General features: G+C 42.6%; 1 protein-coding gene across 1 annotated transcript; it reads left to right on the top strand.

Annotated features, from left to right (window-relative positions):
• Positions 1 to 11,135: 11,135 nt before the first annotated feature.
• Positions 11,136 to 23,333, top strand: oprd1a (opioid receptor, delta 1a; the record flags this gene model as incomplete). The annotated part of the gene is made up of 3 exons (XM_084563585.1): positions 11,136 to 11,347; positions 20,790 to 21,145; positions 22,804 to 23,333. The coding sequence occupies 3 exons, from the start codon at positions 11,136 to 11,138 to the stop codon at positions 23,331 to 23,333; spliced, it is 1,098 nt and encodes a 365-aa protein (XP_084419711.1).
• Positions 23,334 to 23,621: the final 288 nt, after the last annotated feature.

Below are 23,621 nucleotides of genomic sequence, written 5' to 3'. Positions count from 1 at the left end.
ACCTTAATGAGAGAATGAAGACCAAATTATGGACACATTACAATAACAAACTGTGGAGTCAAAGCAATCCAATTGTAATTTGGAGTCTGTTGGTACCACTTTTGTAAACAGGGTAAGGGTTAGACAATTGAGGGTAAAATCTATGTGTAAATGTCATCTGCAAACTTTTCCCCCGAGACAACCATCAAAATATGGAGTCTACAGATGATCACCACTAGGGTTAGGCCTAGGTCTGGTTTAGGCAATGGGAATTATTTGGTCAAGGCAAGTCTGCTTTTAGGCACAGGCCATGGGGACAGTCACATTAAGAACCAAGCAGAGGGAATAAATTGGTTGTCGCACATGATCTACTTTAGGTCTGTCACTGTCACGCTGCTGATTGCCCCATAAAAATGTTGCTCACACTGCACTAAACAGCTGGCGGGGACTATTGTCAGACTCCTCTCAGTACCAGCTGTCACCACTGTGACTGGCCAGCTGACTGGAGCAATAGGTGCAACACTTTAACTTGTAGATCTTCTATTTTCACTCACTTTTTGAAAAAAATGAAACTGATGTCTACCACCGCTGGTTGGCAACACATTTGACAATTATCAGGATAAAGAGCCCTTCAATAACAGTGATAAACTGAAGATTAATTTATGATAAATGTAACATTCAGTTTGGGTCAGGCTCAGGCTTGAACAACAGGGTTACATAGCTGACATGTGTAGGGCCAAAACAGCAGAATGGACGAATGACTGAGTGATAAATGATGCAAGATATGTGTGTACCTGTGCAGTTTACCTTTTCCATCATTGTTGTTGAATGCTATCATTCCACCGAGTACTGTTTAGTGTGCATATACTCAGACTGCATGCTGCACTGTTAATGTTTTCCTGGATTGATTGTCTGAAAATATACCACTGCTCCCGGTTTTAAATTACAATGCATTTCCTGCCCGCAAACCCTGGGGCTGTCTTTGACACAGGGAGAAACACAAATGACATCAGCAGACCGGGGACACTGGAAGGATCTCTGACACCGAAAGGCAGCAGACTGAGACACTGGGATTTCAGGAAAATCGGGAACAGAGGCAGATGCCTGCAGACTCAGGAACATGAGTATGTGAGGTGCCAGCCAGCCACGTCCGTGGAGCAGGAACTGGAGCCGCATCAGTAGAATGAGAGATGGCAACAATAAGGGGCTGGAGGCTAGCTGGCCGGGTGACAGCAGTTTGGTGGCTAGCAGGCCAGAAGTTATGGCATCCATGAGGGCCATGCCTTCTTGTTGGGGTCCTCATGGCTACAAGAACTTAATGAAATATACCACACCAGAGACCAAAAGTAGGAAACAACATTTCTGTAAGGAGTGATATTGTAGATTGCTGTGTTCTTCGTATGTGCAACCATTCATTATCTGAAATGTTCTCACAAGTCCTTCCCCATCTTTGTTTCACTTTTTTTTTTGGTTTCTCTTCCTTTTCATAAGAACCTCCTAATTGCAGAAATCCAAAGTGTCATAGAAGGTTGCAGCGTCTATAAACACATTTGATTTGGTTCTATGAACCACTTCTGCATAACCAGATTACTTATTTTCGGGGGGAGGGACTGTTGACACCTGAGCAAACGTGACTCCATTTACAGGAAGATGTGGCAGATAATATCCAAAGTCAGTCAGCTTGTATTTTTAGATGCAACTCTGGAGTAGGGGCAAGATCTTTTGATGAAAATACCTTGGGAGAGAGCATAATGTGCAAGGACAATCTTTCATTTGTTTGACACTTGTAAAGTATTTATAATAGTTTTAGTTTGTCAGTTTGCTTTTTATTTATTATTTCTCACTTTTGTTATTTCTTGTTTTCATTTGAGTGCAATAAAACATGTTTAACAACCAGACTTGGTCACATACACTTTATTTGTTTATTTGACAGGCTGGAAAAATGCACGCACATAGTGTTCGGTCTTCGGTCTATATTATTGCATCAGACATATTTGCTTTAGGCCTACAAGGGAATATAAAACAGTGCATATAATACTACATTACACTGCATATAATACACGTCTATAAACTCTGACTGCAAAACGGATTTAAATATTTGAAGTTTTTAAAAGTAACAGAATCTCAGCTGCAGCTGCAATGTGTTTTTTTTAATCTCTCCACCTTTCCTAGTTTCCAATATTTGGAATTCCGCAATATAAAAGAAAGAGGACTCGTGTTCACGTTTAGTGAACGTGCTGCTGTTGTAGTGTTGTGTCACTCGCTACACACAGAGAGGTGAGTCTGTCTGGCAATTCACATTCGCACTGCCACTCATGATTCGCGAACCTACAGCAAGACTCGCTAGGTTCACGAATCACCTAGTGAACCGAGAATCAGCGAATCACGAACGATTCGCGAATCTTCTTTAAGCACAGTACATCCACGTACTGTGCTTAAAGACAGTACGTGGATGTACTGTGATGTACACAGATAGAACTGCCACTCAAAATTACTGCCTTGTTAACATCCGTGTAGCATGTTCAGTGAATGTGCTGCGCAGAGGACTCGCGTTCACCGTGTAGTATAAAACGAGACTAGTGGGACGTGGTGGTTACTATACGGTGGAGAGTGCAGCTAATTACGGGGCTAAGCTACCATGCTAATACCGTTTTAAACATGTTGTTATCTGGCTAACGGACACTTTCAGTGTGTCTGTATGTTAGCATGTATGTTAACCGACTGGCGTTTAGCTGCAGTGGTGTTGTCATTTATATTTTAGTAAGTTTTCTGTTTGCTGTATGTGCTACCGGAACAGTAGGCTAACTGATTCAGTCAGTTGTCTGTTAACTGGTACAGCGTTACTACGTCTTTGTATCAGAATCTCCATTAACATATTTTAGTATTTAGTGCCCTAATGTTTGTGACTTGAGCTTTTATTGGTCAACTATATGGACTGATGTAACTTCAGAGCGCCGGGTTGCTGTACCCACGGGCCTTGAGTTTCACATATGTGCACTATGCAGTCAGTGCTCCTGCAAAGCACTGAACGATTCGGTGAACGAATCTTTTGAACGAATCATTTTAATGAACTTATTCTAGTGATTCAGTACAGTCAAAAGAACTGCCGTTCCCATCACCATAGCGAACAAGAGGCACTTAATCGCTGCAACTGCTACAGCGTGGGGGAAGGGCCACACATGAAAGCACATAAGAAAAAAAAAAAAAAAAAGAAGTCCAGAAACGCCTGACGTGTACTTTTTCAAATTCCCCTACAGCTAACTACTCCAACAAAGGGAAAATGCTTAAGAAGTTCTCAAAAAGAACACCGCCCATACCTCTACGCTGCGGTACGGATTTTTCAGCGTATTATTTTTCTAGCTCTCCCCTTGCTGTACCTCCTCCAAGACCTTCTATATGAACGGAGATCAGCCTGCAGTTGTGCGGGCTCCTCTTTCTTCATCATCTCCCACCTGAGCCTATGGGCTATCTTCTCATTTTCTTTCATCCCTGTTGAGAATCATCCACTCTTCAAAGTCATACATTTCCTTCAGAATCATTGTTGGTGTTCTGCTCACAATGCAAAATTCAGGGTCATTATTATATGCCTTCGTGATGATTCTGACGGAGGTATATTTAATTGAAAAGCACTTCTGTTCAGCAACAGGTGTTCAAGTTTGCTACAGAAGAGTTGGCCAACACCTTTTCTTTAGTTTGCCTCTGGTCTTTTTCCTCTTGGTAACACAGGAATCTTAACCAGGCTTTCCTATGGACTATTATCATTTTGGCCGTGCAGAGTTTTGATATGCTGCTCCTCAAGGTATGGGTAAAAACAGGGATTTATCTTTTGGGAACTATTGTACAACACTCATGCATTTTTATTTATTTTTTTTTATTTATTGAAAAGGTCAGTGGAAAGGTGATTCGCCATTTTTTCTGTTCACTGTAAATGTTAACCTCCTTGACACCACTGGAAACATGTTTGTGTTCCAGGTTGTTTTCAGTCACAGTTTGGTTGACTTTAGGAAACAAAACTTTTTAAAAGATGACATTTTTTAAAAAGATGACTGGTTCAGTTAAAATAGACTTTTGTGCAATGTAACCTTGATACTGTGGAAAGCTTTTCCGAAGGATATGAATAGGATCGTTGGGTACTGACACCTTAAAATAACGTCTGAGGCAGTGGCCATGAGATGATCTTTTAGTTTTTAGTTTCGTACATTTCTTTTTTTTTTTCCTCTGTGAGAATGACGTTTTATTTCTCCAAGCTGGTGCACACTGGAGCGGACCACCACCCCACATCCTAGATATTGGACTACCTGACCAATAGACTACAGTATGTGGGGACAGAGGACTGTGTGTCTGACATGGTCATCTGCAGCACAGGAGCTCCACAAAGAACTGTCCAGGCTCTCTTTCTTTTCTCCCTCTACACCACAACTTCAGACACCTTTCAGCCAAGTGTCATCTACAAATATTCTCTGCCTCATCACAAATGGGAAAGCCAGGGAATACAGAAGACTTATTCAGGACTTTGTAGACTTGTGCCCTTAAAACTCATGGCGGATTTCCGCAGGCATAAACACACTCCACATTCACCGGTGAACATCCAGGGAATTGACATTGAGATTGTGGACTCTTACTGGGCGTTCACCTAAACAAGAACTGGACTGACCACAAAGATGCACTTTGCAAGAAAGGCCGGAGCAGACTCTACCCGCTAAGGACACTTAGGTCCTTCGGAGTGCCGGGAGTATTCCCGAGGACCTTCTGTGACGCTGTGGAGTGGTCGACACTAAAAGAGACCAAACAGACTGGTGAAGAAGGCCGGCCCTGTTCTGGGCTGCCCTTTTGAGCCTGTGGAAGAGGTGAATGATCGGAGGAGCTGTCATCCCTGCTGGAAAACCCTACTCACCCCCTTCATGGTGCTATAACAGCACTGGGCAGCTTGAAGAAGCGTTACCTTGGGTCCTTCCTTCCTGCTGCTGAGAGGCTATGCATATCCTTTAGTCTTTGATGTGCAGTATGGCAATTTCATCTATTTGACTAGCATACATACACTTTCTGATGTCTTCATTTTTCTGTTTTTTTTTTTGTGGTTTTTTGTATTTTTTAAATGTTTTTATTACTTCTTTTTATCTCCCGTGTGTCTTTAAACTGCTCGCATAAAGCTGCAAATGTCCCCACTGTGGGATAAATAATGGATTATCTTACCTTAACCAACAGGAGACTACAGATGTGCGAGGTGATTTTGGTGGCACTATATTTACAAAAAGGTGTTTTTTCCGTTATTGATCTGGGGAGTTCTAATCAGGCTTTCATTGCAACCACCAGGCCTTAATCGACGAAAGCACATTCAGAAAAACAAGACCTGTGTTGCATGATTACATTGACAGCACCTCAGTCTGAGTCTGACTAGTTTCTTTTGTGACCAGTACTCTCAACCTGTGCACAACACTGTCACCACCACTGGATCACATCGAACCCCATGGTGCAAGGAAGGAAGAGACAAAGACTCCAGTGTGGATTCAGATTGTAATGCACAATCATATGCAAGCAGAATATCGTCACAGAGACAGAGCACATGCAACACACACACACACTGAGAGAGAGAGAGAGAGAGAGAGAGACAGAGAGACAGAGAGAGAGCGAGAGAGAGACAGAGAGACAGAGAGAGAGCGAGAGAGAGACAGAGAGCGAGCATAGCAGCAAAATGCCATACACTTTAATAAACCATGCGCGATGGACAAAGTCGTTTTATTTACTGCTGCCTTGAAACCAAAGGTCATTACATTTTCCAGGTTCCAAGGTCAGTATACACTTGGCAACCATGCCAATCATTACCCGCTGCAAGCCTGTTGCTTTGGCAGCAACCTTGTCACTGTGTGTTTTGCAGTTATGTTTGTGCGATTGCCTTTCACTAGTCATTACTTTCCGCACAAGGTGCAGCGTGTTTCTGCCCTTGTGTTTTCTTCAAATTTAAATTGTGCTTCATACCTGGCTTGCTTGAAGGAGACACCTGCAGAGGAAACACGGGTCACAGAACCAAAATCACCAAAGCCCTGACATGGGGATCAAACCATGGAAGATCCAGATTTCTCTTTAACATTTTGCAGTGCGGCGCAAAGCCCAGTGGTATTGGTAAGGTTGTTTTTGGATGAGAAATCTTTGTATTATGTTTGTATTTCCATCCCAACTTTCTGGAAACATGGTTGCAGTCACACAGCACAGCACAGTAATCACCATCCAGTGATTATTGCTCAGAACTCCACAGTGTAGATGGGCAATATTTCTGAGTTTTTCCGGCATCACTTCAGAAAAAAATAAGTCTGCAGAACCTTCATTGGTTAGTAGTTACTGAGGACAAAGGGTGAGATGGACAAACTCTAAACTAACACGTTTGTAGAGTTTTCTTGCAGAGCATATTCTAACATGAAACAGTATAATTACATCCCTGTTGCATGAAAACTGTCCCACATCGTACCTAATAAAGTATTTATTGCTGGCAGAGTTTAGAAGTTGCACCACTCTGAAAATGTGCCTAAGGTTTGACAGGTTCCTACCTCTCAGTCCTCTACTGAATTCCTAAGCTGTGAATATTCTGCAGTTGCAGATGCTTCACCTTAGCTGAACCTGACAAGAATCTGAGGGTTTGGCAAAAGTGACTGATTGCCGCAGGACGAGTGAGCTGCCCTGACATAAAGGTATTAGCGGCTGTTTTAGTTCCAGTGTGTCTGGGTGTCGCTGCAGGCTACCTGTGTAACCGGATGTCCCCCTCCTTCAAGGACAACAAAGAAACTGTGGTGCACTGCACTGTGCATTGGACACAGTGTTTGAGTACATTAAACAAAATACGAGCTGCTTCTTCCACAACTTTCAGCTGCACACACAGTACTTCTAGTGACGTTCATGAATAGGCCAGCAAACCACACACAACAATGTCCGTTCGTGTATGTCGCCACGGTTGACGGCTATGATTGACAGCTGCTTTGCATAAAGTAGTCACAGAGGCACCTGCTGACCACTGTTTGAGAGGTGAGGATAGAAATGGTGAAGGGCAAGTTCAAGACACAAAACAGCTTATTCAAGGTGCTTCACAGGCAGAAAGAAAAATAAAGCATATATACTACCGTTACAAAAAAGTCTATACACCACTGGTAAATCTGCAGATTTATGAAACGCAAAAAGTCCAAGCTAAGGTTATTGGACATTTTGTACCTATATTTAAAAAAGTCCATAATGCCACTGAAAGCAAATGTGACGCATTTTAGAGAAAAATAAATAAATAAATAAAAAGCTAAGACTACTTGCACAAATATGCGCAATCTTGTCTGTAGCTGCGTCAAAAAACCTCCCCAGGAATGTAACAACACGTCGCGGCTGGACAAGCACAGAAAGTTCTCCTTTGTTCGGACTCCCACACACCATCTACTCAGACGTCTTCGATATGGTCCGTGTTGCTGTGATTTCAGTGAAAGTTACTATTGATCCACTTTTTTTATCTTTAAATCGAACGCGAACCGTTCAGTTCCACTCACCATTGTGTGAAGTGGCCAGTCGCAGCCTAGAGTTTCAGTGGCATAGAGACAGAACAGTGGAGTTATACCAGGGCACAGGTATAAATGCTTTGAATGGTGCAACCCCCTACGGCGTAGGCTCTGCGTATACCAGTCTGGGATTGTATCTTATCACTAGAAACTGGCAATGAAAAAGAGATATTTCTCTTTCTCATTGTCCTTTTCATTATTTGTCCAGATTCTCAGACATAAAGAATAAATAGTCGCGATCATCAACCTGCCCAGTCTTCATGGCCTCCTGCAGTTATCCACTCCTACCTGAATGAACAATTCTTCAACCTGCCTATGATTCCTCTTATATTCTCAAACTGTCATGTAACATCATCAGCTATATCTTGTATAGATTCTACATGTACGCTTGTTGTCAGATGTATGTATCTATGACAGATATATGTTTATCTCGTTCCTTCTGTCCTCTCTCTTCTCTCTCTTTTCTGCCTCTACCCGCCTGGCTTTAGGCAGATGGGTCCCTCCATATGAACTGGGTTCTGCTCAAGGTTTCTTCCTGTTAAAAGGGAGTTTTTCCTTCGCCATCGCCTTCAGGCTTGCTCTGGGGCTTTCAGGCTGGGTTTCAGACCAAATTGATGCAATATAAATAAAATTTAATTGAACTGAATTAAAATACAGGTGTGCAGAAGGTGAAATGTACAACACCATAATTAACCAGTGTTTGTGAGACTTTTTCTGATAGAAGTAATTAAGAGGCGGTGTCTCCGCAAAGTGACCCCATTTTGGGAACCGCATCAAGCAAATAAAGAATGCACTGCAAAGAGTAAACTCAGCATCTATTAAATGACAAAGACACTTACTGGAGAAAAAGCTAGGGAGATTACGCAGTGATGGCACGAGTAAATAACACACAACACACCTAAACACACGCATGTCATTCTGAAAAAGTGACCAGCTGATGGTCACTAGAGTGCTTGAAAGGGAGAATGATTAAAAACACAGGATGGATTAAAGTGAGTGATGGATCTGAAGCGTCTAATGACCCATCTATATTCCACAACAGGTAGCGTATCTGTTCAGCATTTCATTTCCCAAGGGGGGCATCAGATAAGCATTGAGAGGGAACAGGAACCATTCGGGATCAATACACCTTTGTACTCCCAGGCAAGTGTGACCCCCATTGCTGTTTGAACATCTTCTCGACTTTGATTTTTGATCAATTCTACAGGAGGACTGTACAAAGGAGATGTTCTGTAAGGCACTTTGTTATATCTAATTCACAGCCTGGGTGACTAAAGCTCTTTCATGGTGCGGTGCTGGAGAGAGCTGAATGCAGATTTCAAGTACTTTTTTTTTTAATAATATCATTTAATCAGTGTTAAATTATTCTAAAGGAATTTCTGAATGAGTAAATGTCCAGAAGAGAATGCATGTGAAGGCTAGCGGGAAGCTGCTTGACACTGCATACTGACACTGAAGATGCAGCATTTGCTGGAGAAAACGTATCGCTGGTTACAAAGAGCGTTCCACCATGAACCCAGTGAGGACAGCCGTATGAACTGAGGCAGAAGCTTTTATCCGTAGCAACCGCTGAACATAATGACGTATAACTGTTCGGTATACAAAAGTATATAGGAATGTGCAACTTGAAGAAATGGTAAGAAAAGCTGAACCAAAATTAGGCAAAAGGTTTTTTCATGTCAGCAAAAAGATTTGTGAAGGTTGCGATCGCATGCTGCTGTAATCCATGTGCATGTATGGAGAAGATCAATCCTCGATGACAGATGCAGTGAAGGTAGACCTGACGATGTGTTGGCAACCAGTTTGGGGAAAGGAGTAAATTAACCATGTGGATGAATGTGTAGGGTTATTAGATTAGACAGCAAGTATCCCCCAGATGGAGATCCCCGATGTGACGCAAAATAGTCACTCCAGGTCAAAATTAAAGATTTAAACATGTGGAAATTAGGATATCAGGTTTTTGGAAAGCTTCAGTTAACTTGGATTAGCCACTCCCCAGTATACAGTGTTGACAAAGGAAGAGGAGGAGGCGAAGTTATGACCTATGGAGCTACAACTTTAAATGGAAATAGATTTAAATGAACCTCAACAAACTGCCTGGTGCTTGGGCCTGAGTGGGTAGTGTACGGGGGGGGGGGGGGGGAACAGAGCTGATTGTACCAAAACAGTGCAAAGGAAAGAGTTAATATATTGTGTCTATACAGAAAGCAGTAGCAGCAAGGGCTCTGTCTCTGGAGAAAGTATAGCCTAAACCTAACACACAATGTCTGTGCGTAAGTAAAACTGAGAACACAAAACACACTCTGAATGAAGGCTGTTAACATGTAGCCTAGTGAGAGTGACACAAAGGACAGTTTAAACGTCAAGTTTAAACAAGGTGTGGACCCAAACGCAAGATACACAGACAGGAGTGGGTGAAAAAAATGGTCAGTTTAATGAAGACTTAAGGTTGAGGTGGTAACATAAAGAGTTGCCAAGTAAAAGCAGGCGGACCAAAAGTTAGTCAAAACAAAAGAGTACTCCAACAGAAGATAGTAGAATGAAAGGTGAAAAGGAATAATGAAAACACAAATATATAAAAGAAGTCAGAAAATACCAAGAGACCCAAGGAACCAAGGAACAGCTAGGGAATACATGCAAGAAAAAAAAGACACATGGAGAACTGACAACAAACAGACTAAGGTCAAGAGGAGAGACAAGCCTGTATATAAACACAAGGGTACGAGTGGCAGGTGAAACTAATGACACAGGCGAGAGCAAGAGACTGTACACGATGACCAGCTCACTGGCCAGTCCCAGATATCTGTTTTCTGTTATCTGGAAATCCGCTGGTTGTACTGCAAAAGCAATACCGCCCTTTTCCCCGGAGGGGCATCAAATGACAGCTATTGGGCAGCCAGAAACACAATTCCAAAAGAATTACAATGTTGCTTGTATATGTACACCTCAAAGCTAAAGTGCCCTCCAAATAGCTCATAAATATATGTATATTATATCCATAGGTTATACGTTGAACTGATCCCATGTAGAGTGCAGATCAATCTACTGTTAGAGCCACTTTAGAGGGCAATGCTGATATTGTGATCAAGAGCTGGGTGCCCCCAAGTTCACAAAAAAATCTATTTTTGCAGCTTTATGTGCAATTCTTCAAGAACATGGAGACAAATTATGTTAAAATACTTGTCTTCTATTATACACGAAATTCTTATTATGCACAGACCTACTTGAAACACAAAATATCAAGAGGAATCGCGCTGCGAGTCGCCATTGATGGTTGGTTCTGACCGCGTAAATGCGCAGCGTTGACGTTGACGCACGGGAGGAGAGCTGCCGGGGTGTGAGGTGGGGGTCCTGAGGAGTATAAGAGGTGTAGGCTAAACGCAGCGAGACCGCACAGACACAGCTGACCGCTGCCGAGGGACCACACTCTCCTCCTCCTCCATCTGGATAGAAAACTCTTTCGCGCAGAGGCTCTCTGCGTCGACACATTTTCTGGAAACTTTTTATTTATTTTTTTTTGCGACTGCAAGTCCGTTTTCTCTCCCGCTCTCTCGCCAAACGAGTGGTTCCATTCACATAATTGTCTGAGCAAGTTTTCAGCACCGCGGGCAGAGTGGACAGCGCCGCAGCATGGAGCCCTACACGGTCCCTGGAGCCCAGCTCTCCCTGGCTGACCTTTACTCCGCCGTGCCCTACGACACCCTGCAGAACTACACCGAGCAGCAGAGCCCGGTGAAGAGAGCCGGGGGTATGATCACAGCCATATCCATCACGGCGCTCTACTCCGTCATTTGCGTGGTGGGACTTCTGGGCAACATCCTCGTCATGTACGGGGTGGTCAGGTAAATGCTGTCACTATTATAATAATATTACCGAGTACCCTTGATGAGCGCAACAAAGCCCAAATGTTTAATGTGAAATCCCCGCACATGCACTCCGCACAAGTCTTTGCGCGCTTCCTCCCCGGCTCTCTGTTATCCTGTGAAAGTAGAAAAACTGTCTGTGGAACGTTTCCAAATTCATTGGAAGGCTTAACGCTATGGTAAACTGAAATTTTCTAGAATAATTAACTTCGTTTTCTGCGAAAATTTGCAATCTCGAATAAAAACGACGCAAAACTGACTCTTTGAGGTTACCTGGGTTGAAATGAATCCACAGCAGTTAACTTACTAAACAATTAATTAATTAATTTCGTTCTTCCTTCTCTATTCTCTGTATTTACATAATCATGCAGGCTGTTTGTGAGCCATATCTGTGGGAGCCTTTCGTTCTGCATGCCTGTGTGCGTAAACGGTGCGCGTACAAAACGAGTGTCCCCTCCCCTGAATAAAGCATTGGATAGTTTCATTATTTCGGATCAACAGGGAGAGCCAAGTTTTGTGCCAAAGATTGTTGAGGGTGTGGAGGCAGTCGAGGCTCACGGGCTCAGATTCTGCGACCGGTCTGACTCATCGTGGCCAGAGGGCTTCTCAAATAAGAGTCTCCATTCGCTTACAGAGATGTGTGGACCATCAGCTGCACACTCATTTCTACTTGGTTTGATGGATCTGAGAAGGAGAAGAAATCGCAGACTCAATAAATAGCGAGGCTGGTTGTATTTGAGCTGTAAATCAAAGTGAATGCACTTCATTATCCTATAATCAAGAAAGGAACTCTACTTAAGAGAGTGGCTTTAGCAGCATTTCATTTTTTTTGTGCATATTTTGGGCAAAAATCTCCTTGGAATGCCGGTTTCAAAATATATGTTACCAAAAAATTAAATATTCAAATGTTTTTTTCCCATTGGTAGATGCCGTATAATTGTTTGGCCAAGGCCACAGTCCAAAATTACGCCTACAACCACCTCGCTGCCTGAGAAGCCTCCCAGTCCTTGCTGTTCAGGAATAAACCTGCTTCTGTTTTGTGCAGCAGAGCTTGTCCTCACTCACTGATGCGTCCCCCCAATATCACTGGAGGCATTAATTACTCCTGGCACATCAAAGAAGCGGGCGGCATTCATTTAGGATATCCCAACTTCAGCAGATAATACAGCCAGACAGGAGACGGATTTTGCCATTCTTATACAACAAACATGATAGACAGGCTTTCCTGTATGCATAGACAAAATTGTTGTTGACTGTATTTGCACGTGCAGCGTGTAGAAGACTGCTGCAAGAAACCAGACAGGAAAAAGAAAGACGGAATTTCTTTGTGTGGCAAATAAATATTCGCTGCTCCGCCTGATTTACATTCAGGAGAGGGAATGAATTACTGGTCTGAACAATATACCCAGGATGCAGGCAAAGCCGAGCGAGGGAGTCGAGAGGTAAACAAAAAGGAGATGGATGAGAGCTGGGAGAAGGCAGAGGATCAAACTGTGCTCACAGATTCGCTCATGGTCCGTGTTTGTGTGAGGACCTCACCCTCAAAACGTGGGCGCATCAGGCATCCTGGTCAGAATGGATTATCTCCTGTGGAACATCTGTGAACTCTGGGAGGAGCTAGCTTTCGAAAGATACCCAGACTTTGAATAAAATGCTGGGTAAACACCAGTCACCGTCAGCATTTACTTTCTTCTAGGTTTTGCACATGTCCTTTGATGCATTGCGGATTTGCTGACCAAACAATAACCAGAATAAGACATGACTTAGGTGGGTTTACCCTGTCTGTAAGTGATTTCTCTCTGCGTCAACATTTATTTCAAAATCAAATGAAATGAACATATCTGGAACATGGCAGGAGGTGCCGGAGCTCAGTTCAACAGGCCGGTGAGAGTACATCAAAGAAAGTCGAGAATCACTGCGATAAATAACTAAAGAAATGAACTGACTGATACATTTTCTGCCAAATACCTCCTGACAGTAACTCAAGAACGCAAAAGCCCGCTGGAAAACCTCCATCTATTATTCCTTTTCTTCAGGCATTTTAGAAATATACCCAGACATTGGGATTTTGGCCTTCATTTAGATTGCTGGATGGAGACACTCTAATACACACAATCCCATTGAAACTAGTCTGCGTGGACTCTCAGTCCAGTGTGGATTTTGTCATGTGGCTGCTGTGGCTTTGAGAGCCCTTGGACGGATTGCTGACACTTACACCTCTAGAAATGGGCCACTCTGTCACGCTGGTTAGGTCAGCAGCATGAGGCTCTTCTTATTTCAAAGCCATCGCTTCCTTCACCTTCCGGCTGCCACACCTGTTAAATAAGAACCGGTTCAGTGCTCCTGCAATTTACTATCAAGTTGACTCCATTTGAAATCAGTCTGATGCGCGGGTAGTAGCGGACTCTTATTGAGCTGTCTCTTATTGAGCTGCCTCTTATGGATTATGTTCCATTTTATCTGAAGCCGGGCCGAGGCTTTTGGAGTAATTGCTGTGATTGAAGGAGTAATTTGTTCTGGGATCTTGGTCGGTACTGATGTCTGGCTCAGATTAGAACATCTGCAAAGTTGCAACGCGATTTCAAAATCGTGTGAGATTTTCAAACTCCTGTAGTTTGCCCTGAGTAGGCATAGGTGGAGTTTGAGCTTATGGGAGTGGGATGTCAATACACCTGGCGTGAGATGCACTTTGGTGTAATTTCGGCTTATTGAACACCTCACAGTTCTTTTGGTGCATTCACAAAAGGGACGAGCTGGTGTGGCCATCCCTGCAAGTACAGTATAGACTGCACTTGTCTTGGAACCTGTTGTTTAGGTGATGATGGCAGTGGGTCAAGCGTGCCTCACATGCTTCGCAATTTGCATGCAAAGCAGTGCATTAAGCTGAAGATAGTAGTTCTCGGACACAGAGTGCATAAAGCACGAGCAGCAAACTGTGTGGAAAATGTATTCTTTAGGGTCTGGGAGTGGAAATTTGGCCGGAAATATCGGCACCAGTTGCCAATAGGAACATGGCTGTGAGTGTGAGATGCCAGTCTGACAGTCTGTTTATTTCCTGGCTGAGTCAATATCGCAAGTGCATCCCACTGCTTAGCTTCCATCTCACCCTTCAGCGCTTGTGTCGGTGCGAGTGGCCTTCAGCCCTGGAAACACAGGAGAGTCGGGCCCCACTTGTGTGTCAGCCCTGGGAGGGTTGATTAAGTCACGCAGTACAGTGTGATTCCAATCTGCATAGAGATAAAAAAGCTCGAGACTGATCTGGATGCAAATGTTAATTTTGATGTAGCTGAATGTGAATCTCTGTGGAGGCCAGAAATGGGCAAAAACCTTCCCTAATGCTTATATGAGCTGGGTGTGTTCATGCATGCATAATAATAATAATAATAATCTGCTTAGTTGTAGCATTTTATTTGGCAAGCAGATGATAATCTTTAAATGCATTTTTAAAAACACTTTAATATGCATCCAACATTTCACCTCTTCTCTTCATAACAAATTATACAAAATGAGTTTGTTTTTTTTAACAATAATGTACGTGTGTACCCATTGATCAGCAACATTATGCACGCCTATTTAAATGTCTGTTGCAATCAAAACCATCCACTATCACATGCTGTACACTAAACCTGACCCCCATGTGCAGGTTTTTTAACAAGGGACTTCATTGTGCCTGGATTTATTACAGTGCCGCCATGCGGTCAAACTGGTCAAACCACTATCCAAGACATCACTGCCTTACCTTGCGAGGCAGTGCAATTGTGGCAAGATTTGTGAGATCACAAAGTCATGCAGCAATCCATATAGCCGGGTTTTAAGCCATGTGCTCTGGAACCCCTCTTTTGGGAACTGATTAGGCCCTGGAAAAGATTTGCTCGGGCAAACCTAATCATTTGGCCATATGTGGTGATTGACAGAAGAGTAACAGCGACGTTGTCATCCATGCAGTTGAATTTCTTTACAGCAAAATGGCTCTGATTGGTTGAAGGACTATCCAGTTGCATAAAGGGGTATTATCTTTCAGTTGAAACTCGCCCCTTAGTGAAAACTTAATGGCATGTTACCAGACTCATATTCAAAATAAAGCACAGAACATTGTTTTTCTGGTCTTTTTTAACAAAAGAAGACCCACAAAACATAGCTTTATTCATTATTCTTTCAGCATTTTTAAAACAGCACATTTTTCAGGCAGCTGAGTGCTGACTTTCTAATTTTGTTCTGACATATTAATGCGGCAGCTGAAGTTGAGCTGCGACTAGGCGGACCTCTTCACTGTAGTTAAACACACACAAACACGCACACCCCAAAACAAGGATCTAGTCGTCTTATTATCATAAAGGATAATGAGGTAAATAACGTTTCATAGTAAAACATTTGTTGCTTTAAATAGGGCAAGATAGATAAATAAAATATATGTATAAATGAATTAGGTTAGGTTATGCCTGAGAAATTGAGGTTGTGTTTCTTAATGCACTACTATTCCAGTTATTAAACTAACTGTATTACAGCTTTATTGATGGATCTAGTTATGTAATATTTGGGGGTTATTAAGACTTTCAGTGGCACTCACTGTGTAGCACCCTAAGAAGCATAACACACCTACATCATGACTGGTTAGTTGGATTAGATCAACACAGTGCAGAGCTGGCGGCATTTGATTAATGGCGAGCTACATGATAAACCTGTGGAGACATGTTGTAATCAATAGCTCCTCATCGAGGTTAACAAGTAGAGATTGTTCACATGCCCTCACCTACAGAGACCAAAGGTCAGGGCGGTCAATACATGCTGCTTCGAGTGGAGGCTGCGCATTACAGTTTTCTTAGAAATAAAGGTCAAGGAGCCCCCCGGTAATGTGCTGCTTCCAGGCTATATATTTTTTCTTCTGATCAATGTAAAGAGGAAGTGATTGGACAGGCGTAGCAGCCACTTAGCAGGGTACTCATGCTGGAAGGAAAATACAAAGAAAGTGGGCGATCAAATCAAATAAAAACATGCATTAAAAAGGGTGTTGAATTCTGATTTCCTCACATATGATTGCTTCTCCAAGCAAAAAAAAAAAAAAAAAAGCTCTTCCCTCTATCAGAATTATACACTTTTAATTGACCATAATCTCGAGACCAGTTACAGCGATGATCGATGTTTTACACGTACATCTGTCAAGGCTTGGTGTGAAATTAAAGTCTCGTGCTTGTCGGCTGTTGAGAGGGGGGAACACTACGCAGGCCAGACTCCTGCGCTAATCCCACCAATCTGTTTTAGCAAGTTATGCCCCCTGCATGTCAATCTTTTGGATTCCTCACAATCCAGCAAACCTTCGTGGAAAGAAAGCTCCAACAGCCTTTCACTTTCTCAGTGTTTTTTTTTTTACAGACAACTGACTGCAAAATGCTGCAGATTTATTATTTTTACCTCGCTTTACACATTTTCATTTCCACATAATATATCAGATTGGGTATTATTAACACTGAGGTCCACAAACACCCGCTCTTGTTTTCCGAATTGAGGGAGGATGTGGTGGGATTGCCACACAGCAGCATCCACTGTCTTCAAGCCTATCTTGACAGCTTAGATTAGAGCGGAGGAGAAAGAGATTTCTTCTTCTTCCTCCTCTCAGGCTCTGATGGGAGACGTAATCCTTTCCCCTGTGTCAAAAGCCAGGCTTTAGGGGCTGAATCAAAGCCTTCAAACAGTTTGATAGCCAAATTGCAAAAGATACACCTCCACTCTGTGAGATCGTAATGGAGTCTTGATTGTGTTTGATTTTTGTTTCATGACGTCAGCTGCCCTGTCACGTCCTGTACTGTGTAAATTTTGCCGGGCAAGAGGTGTTTTTATCTGTTTTCCCAAAAGTTCAAAGCATTACATTTAAAATGTAACACAGGCAGCTCTTACATAACTGACAAAAGCTCACATCTCTGTTTGCTTTAAGTGGACCCCATCACACACTATGGATTTAGATGATGAAACATATAAAGGAAAGTTCAAAATGAGCCATTGGCTGCATTTTTGTTTTGTCCAGACTACAAAAAATAAACTGAAACTAAGACAACAATGAGATGATGATGAATGGATGGATGTGAGAGCAACAAGACAAGATATTTTTACTAATTACATTTATTATGACCTATTCCAAATGGATGGAATTATCTAGGAAGATACTTTGCTGTCATTTGAGTCCAAATGAATGCCCTTTTCTGCCCTTGTGTAAACAAATGTCCACAAATCCACTCTAGAAAGACATTTATGAGTTTGCCTAGGAATACTTAGGCTGCAAGTATTTTTAGGTCTTCATCTGTATGAACTGTAATCCAGTCCATATAACTATGTTGCAATCAGACACCACTAATAGCTCATTTGGCATGTGGTGCATATTACCAAAATGTATCTTTCATAAAAACAGGCCACTGAAATGAAAATGCCAGTAACTTACACCGATCAGCCACAACATTAAAACCACTGACTGGAGAAGTAAATAACATTGACCATCTTGTGACAATTCAATGTTCTGCTGGGAAACTCTTGGACCTGGCATTCATGTGGATGTTACTTAGACATGTAGCACCCACCTAGACCAGACCAAATACCCCCAACCCCATAGCAATGACACTTCTTGATGGCAGCAGTCATCCCCAGCAGGATGCAGCCCCACACACAGAAACGACAGCACAAAATTCACTAGATCCCAAACTGATCAAGTATCTCTGGGATGATCCACAGAAGCCCGTCCAATCAGCCCCCAATAATAGACCCAAAGGCCCCTAACTAACAACATTCTGTTGCCAGACACCGCAGGACACGGTCAGAAGGCCCATGTCCATTCTCTGAGGAGTCACAACTCTTTTGGAGGCACAAGGGAGACCTACACAATATTAGGAAAGTGGTCATAATGTTATGCCTGATCGGTGTAGATCCTTGTATTTGGAAGACTTCAACTTTGGCTGGTACATGGGTCTAATCACCCTATTCTTGCCAGACTTAGGAAGGTATGGATCAAAGACATGGTTGAAGAGGCCTGAGGAGACACCACTCTCTTGAGCTACAGAAGACGCCTTGAGCATTTATCAATACCAACTGCGCAAACATTGGACTTGTGTACTTTGTAGTTTGGAGTTGACAAGCTCAGTTCTGAAGCACAGGCTCTGGAGGATGAGACGATGCAGAGTGGTCGTTCTGGAATTGGAACAGCAGCATATTTGATGACGCTCGCGCAATGCACTCCGGGATACCTGGATGTACCAAGCCCATGCAAGTTATCTCCCGATGTGTCTTAGAAAAAACAGGCAGAACAAATACACATCCAGTTATTTGGACTGTACTTGGTCAGATGCGTACTTTGGACTGGCATAGTACCTGACAGACTGATGACAGGACTGATGTCAGAAGTACAGACAAGAATGCTATTGAGAAACGCCCTCAGTGTTTGCTTATTATATTTAATTCATCACATTAAGCTATATTCTCTACTTCATGTTCTGCTCCTAGAGCCAGCTGGTAACGTTGACTTTTACAAAAAAGTCCTAGTTTTCAAGTTATTACCACCTCAAAAAACGAGTGTTTTTTAGGTGGTGCTTTCAGAAAGTCAATGAAAATACACTAGAATCGTTTAGCTTAAATGCCCGTGAATTCATACGTCACTCAGTCATTTGCACTGCAGGTGGTCGACTCGAGATGATGAATCAACCTTCAAAGCTTGCTGTTACTGGTTGCTCAGCAGTTAAAAACCACTGACATGGCTTTTCAGCGAGTGAATGTTACGCCAGAAATAGTTGAAATGAACTTTTAGATGCAATCCACCCATAATTGGTCAGCGTCTGGCTGATGTCTCAATTGTGCAACAGCAGGCTCTTCCCCTTCCCACTCAGGACGAGACTCTGGTTCATAGATGTGGGGTGAGAACCTGGTCCAAACTTACAGCTCGATGGAGTAGGTAGTGTTCTGTAATGGAGATTTTAAGAAAAACGGCTTGTGAAAAAGCCTGCTGGAAGGCTGATGGGAAACTGTCCTAGAAAAAATAAATGGATTTAGGTAAATTTAACGTAACTGTCATTGTATTTAGACCATAAAAACTATAAAACCAGATCTCCAAGATAAATGGATGTTTTATGATGGTATTGACCACATTGACTAAAGTGTTCATTTTAAAATCCCCCTGTCTCCCTAGAGAAATAAATCCTGCCCCAGTTGGGCTTTAGTTTCATTTAAGTTCCCCTGTAAGCCGTCACATTGATCCAGCTTGCAGCTTCCTGGATCTTGAACACTTAAATGAACTGCAGCCTGTGATAACATAATTAATTTAACTGCTGCTCTTTCTGCAATGACTTATCTGAAAGCTTCTTGTCCATAATTAATTGTATTAGTAACCAATTCATGAATATTATTTCACCTTCGCCGCTGGATGAGAAAAGATTGTTCAGGTAAATGGACCAACCCTTCCGTTTTCAGCTTCTGCCTTTCATTTCATTTGATCAATACGTGGTGTGACACGCACAGCCTTGACACAATCCCACACAAATATATTGCAGTTGCAGTGCTCAACAGGCCGGTAATCCTTTCCAACAGCAACACATACAATAAGAAAAGGTCAGATCTGGCTATAACTCCACCATGACTACCACTCAGGCTCCTAGGATATTGAATGCACTGTCTGTGTGAAAAATGACCAGAGGTAAAATACACATAACTGTGGGCGTTCTAATGGAAGAAAGCAATAAAAACTGTACGGCACATGAACATAAATGTTATTTCCCTTTTATTTCACATAAAAATGATAAATAGGCTGTTAATCTTCCAACCCAATGTCCTTGTGCATTCAGCCAATATTTTATCATTCATTTAACAACTTCAGCGGTTGCTTTTTCTATCTGTGGACAGCCCACTGTGCTTATCACTGTAATGGTTAAAGATTTCTGCTCCCTCTCAGAAAATTAAATATACAACGTGGATGAGAGGAGCCTTATACTTTCTGGCCCCAATAAGTCAATACTGTACTAAATAAAACCAGTTCACTGCAAGAAAAAGAAAATATCACGCATACAAAGTAAATTCACGTTCCCATGCTAAAAGGAAGGTCCAACCTCATTTAATATACATGCTGTATATGAATGCCAGGTCAACGAGCTGTAGCGTTTTCACAAATCCCCGGTGCCTTCGCTGCAAGTAGGCTGCCTGATCCGTGGCCAGCGGGCCAATTGTAACCATTTCCTCAAATTACATATTCAGAAAAAATATCTAGGCTGTATGGAATTAGAGACACATGTGTAGCATTAGGGATTTAAGACAGAAAATATACCACACCGGGCTTATTACTTTCACATTCCCATATCCCATAATCCCACAGAGATTTCCATGCACAACTGCTCTCAGTCCTGCTGCTTTTTAATACTTTAATTACACTTTTTTTTCACTCTGTGGTCTCAACCAGATACACCAAGATGAAGACTGCTACCAACATCTACATCTTCAACTTAGCTCTCGCCGACGCCTTGGCCACCAGCACGCTGCCCTTCCAGAGCGCCAAGTACCTCATGAACACGTGGCCGTTCGGGGAAGTCCTGTGCAAGCTCATTATCGCCATCGACTACTACAACATGTTCACGAGTATCTTCACCCTAACAATGATGAGCGTGGACCGCTACATTGCCGTGTGTCACCCGGTCAGGGCGCTGGAGTTTCGGACGCCAGTCAAGGCGAAGATGATCAACGTACTCATCTGGGTCCTGTCCTCAGCCATTGGCGTGCCCATTACAATCATGGCTGTGACCAAAGTGACAGACAGTGGTGAGATCATTATAAAATTATTCTTTATTATCTCCTGGTATTCTCCTAAGTGAAATCGTTGTAGTCGGCCTAGAATGATTGACTGCACCCCAGAAATGGGTTAAGAGTTTAATTTGCATGGTTTACCTGACTGAACCTTTGCCAACATGCAGGAGAACAGATGCTTTGATTTGAATAATTTTCATTTGTTGGGCCAAGTTTCTAACCTCTCTCCAGAGCGTGTATGGCACACACAGAAGAAGCAACAATAATGGTGATTATGAATCCTAACCCACCCCGAACAATACATTACAAACGAGGGCAACACCATTTAGACTACTACAGCATCAACGGGTGGAACATCTTATTACTAATCCACCCCTCCTCAGATGTTAGAGATTGTTTATTGGCAATGGGTCAGTCTTTTCTTTGCACTTTGAAAGAATAACTTTTCACAACACCGAATTAGGGAATTAATCCGAGAAATATCTCAGGCAACAAACCAAAAACCCAGTATTGAATGGTTGTGACTTTGGGACCTCGGGTGGACTTCATTAAAAGCAGACCGTATTGGAAATCACTGCATGGACTGCAGGGACATTTCTGAAAACCATTGTCAGTGAACACAGTTTATTGCTGTATCCACAAATGCAAGTTAAAGTCTCCCATGCAATTAAAGAAACACAAATAAATAACATTTAGCGTCTCTGAGACTGGGCTCATTTAAGACGAGCAAGAACAAAACATTTTGTTTTCAAAGACTACAGCAACTGGGTTCCTCACTTTTCATATACCTACAAGGCATTGTTAATGGATGGTGATGAACCTATAGTGGTAGACACTATGTAATTATAATGAACACTAAACATACACAGAAGAAGTAGTAATGGATGTGTATCACAGCAAGAACAGAGCTTGCTTTCCATTAGTGCTAATTTAGCTGCAACCATAAGGTTTACTCGACCTTAATAAAGTGGTTTATTTGATTAATTATCTTCCATCCAAAGTGCATACTACGCAGAATCAGACATCCAACTCTCCTTAAATGTCAGATGACGGAGTTAGTTTGCTGTTCATGACTATTTCTGTAACTGTATGAGAATATTTTAGAAGTTTTAATTCGTGCAAAATTCTGAGGTGAGGAAGTTCAAAGGACTGGAACTTATCCCCATGATTTTCCTTTTTTTTTTTGCAACAAAAACCCAATGACTGCCTATCAGCAGAGACTGGAAATATACCGTTATCCTTGCACCTTTAGCGTATTATATCCACACTCTGTGAAGGCTATGTGGCATTTCTGAAGAGCTAGTGTATGAATTGCTTCACTTCTTCCTTGACATGCTCAGATGACACTCTCGATGAACCGCTTCTTTTGTGTAGCGTAACCCAGGCATAATCCTTCCTTTTAAATTGGTTATTTGGCAAAATCCATCTTTCCCGAACCTTAATCAAACCACTGTTAGAAAGAAGTTTCTGGAAGTGTTCAATATTAATTCAATATGATATTAAAATAAGGCTACAAACCAGAGCTTCTGCACACGTCTTAAATTGCTACAGCAGTAGCATTTCTGAGTTGAAGCCTCTATTCTGAGTTCAGCAGAGATCTTTGTGGAATCCCGCTTCATACGTCCTGTGTATTATCTAATTCTCATCAAACTCTACCTGCCCTTTCTTTCCAGGTGAAACCATGTGCATGCTGAAATTTCCCGACCCTGACTGGTACTGGGACATTGTGACTAAGATCTGCGTTTTCATCTTTGCCTTTGTGGTCCCTGTGATGGTCATCACCATATGTTACGGCCTAATGATCCTGCGTCTGAAGAGCGTTCGCCTACTCTCGGGCTCTAAGGAGAAAGACCGCAACATGCGCCGCATCACCCGCATGGTCCTGGTGGTGGTGGCGGCCTTCATCGTCTGCTGGACCCCCATTCACATATTCATCATTGTGAAGACCATGGTGGAGATTGACAGGAAGAACCCGTTTGTGATAGCCAGCTGGCACCTGTGCATCGCCTTGGGCTACACCAACAGCAGCCTCAACCCGGTCCTCTACGCATTTTTGGATGAAAATTTCAAGCGATGCTTCAGGGATTTCTGCCTCCCCTGCCGGACCCACGTGGAGCAGAACAGTCTGACCAGAGGCCGCAACAACACTAGGGAGCCAGTGTCCGTTTGTGCCCCAACGGAAGCGAGGACGAAGCCGGCATGACTAGGCATGGACTGGGTCCCCCACAGCTCTCGCTCACGGAGGATCCAACAAGATCTGCAGTCAGAAGTCACCCAGATCTCCACGACAGAGTTTTGAGAGAAGAAGAAATGACATTGTCACGATGAATATTCTCTTCAATTTGGCTTGACATTCAAAGGAAAGTCATCAGAAAACAAGTTTCCCTCTGATAATACTTTTCTGTTAAAGTTCTTATCTGCTTCTCTCACAGAAAATGTGATGCCTTACAACGTGATTGGCATTACACTGATAGGGATGGCTCAATGAGTA

Source organism: Chelon labrosus, assembly GCF_963514085.1.
Source record: "Chelon labrosus genome assembly, chromosome: 16".
NCBI classification, from domain to species: Eukaryota; Metazoa; Chordata; class Actinopteri; order Mugiliformes; family Mugilidae; genus Chelon; species Chelon labrosus.
This window is presented reverse-complemented; position numbering and strand designations above follow the sequence as displayed.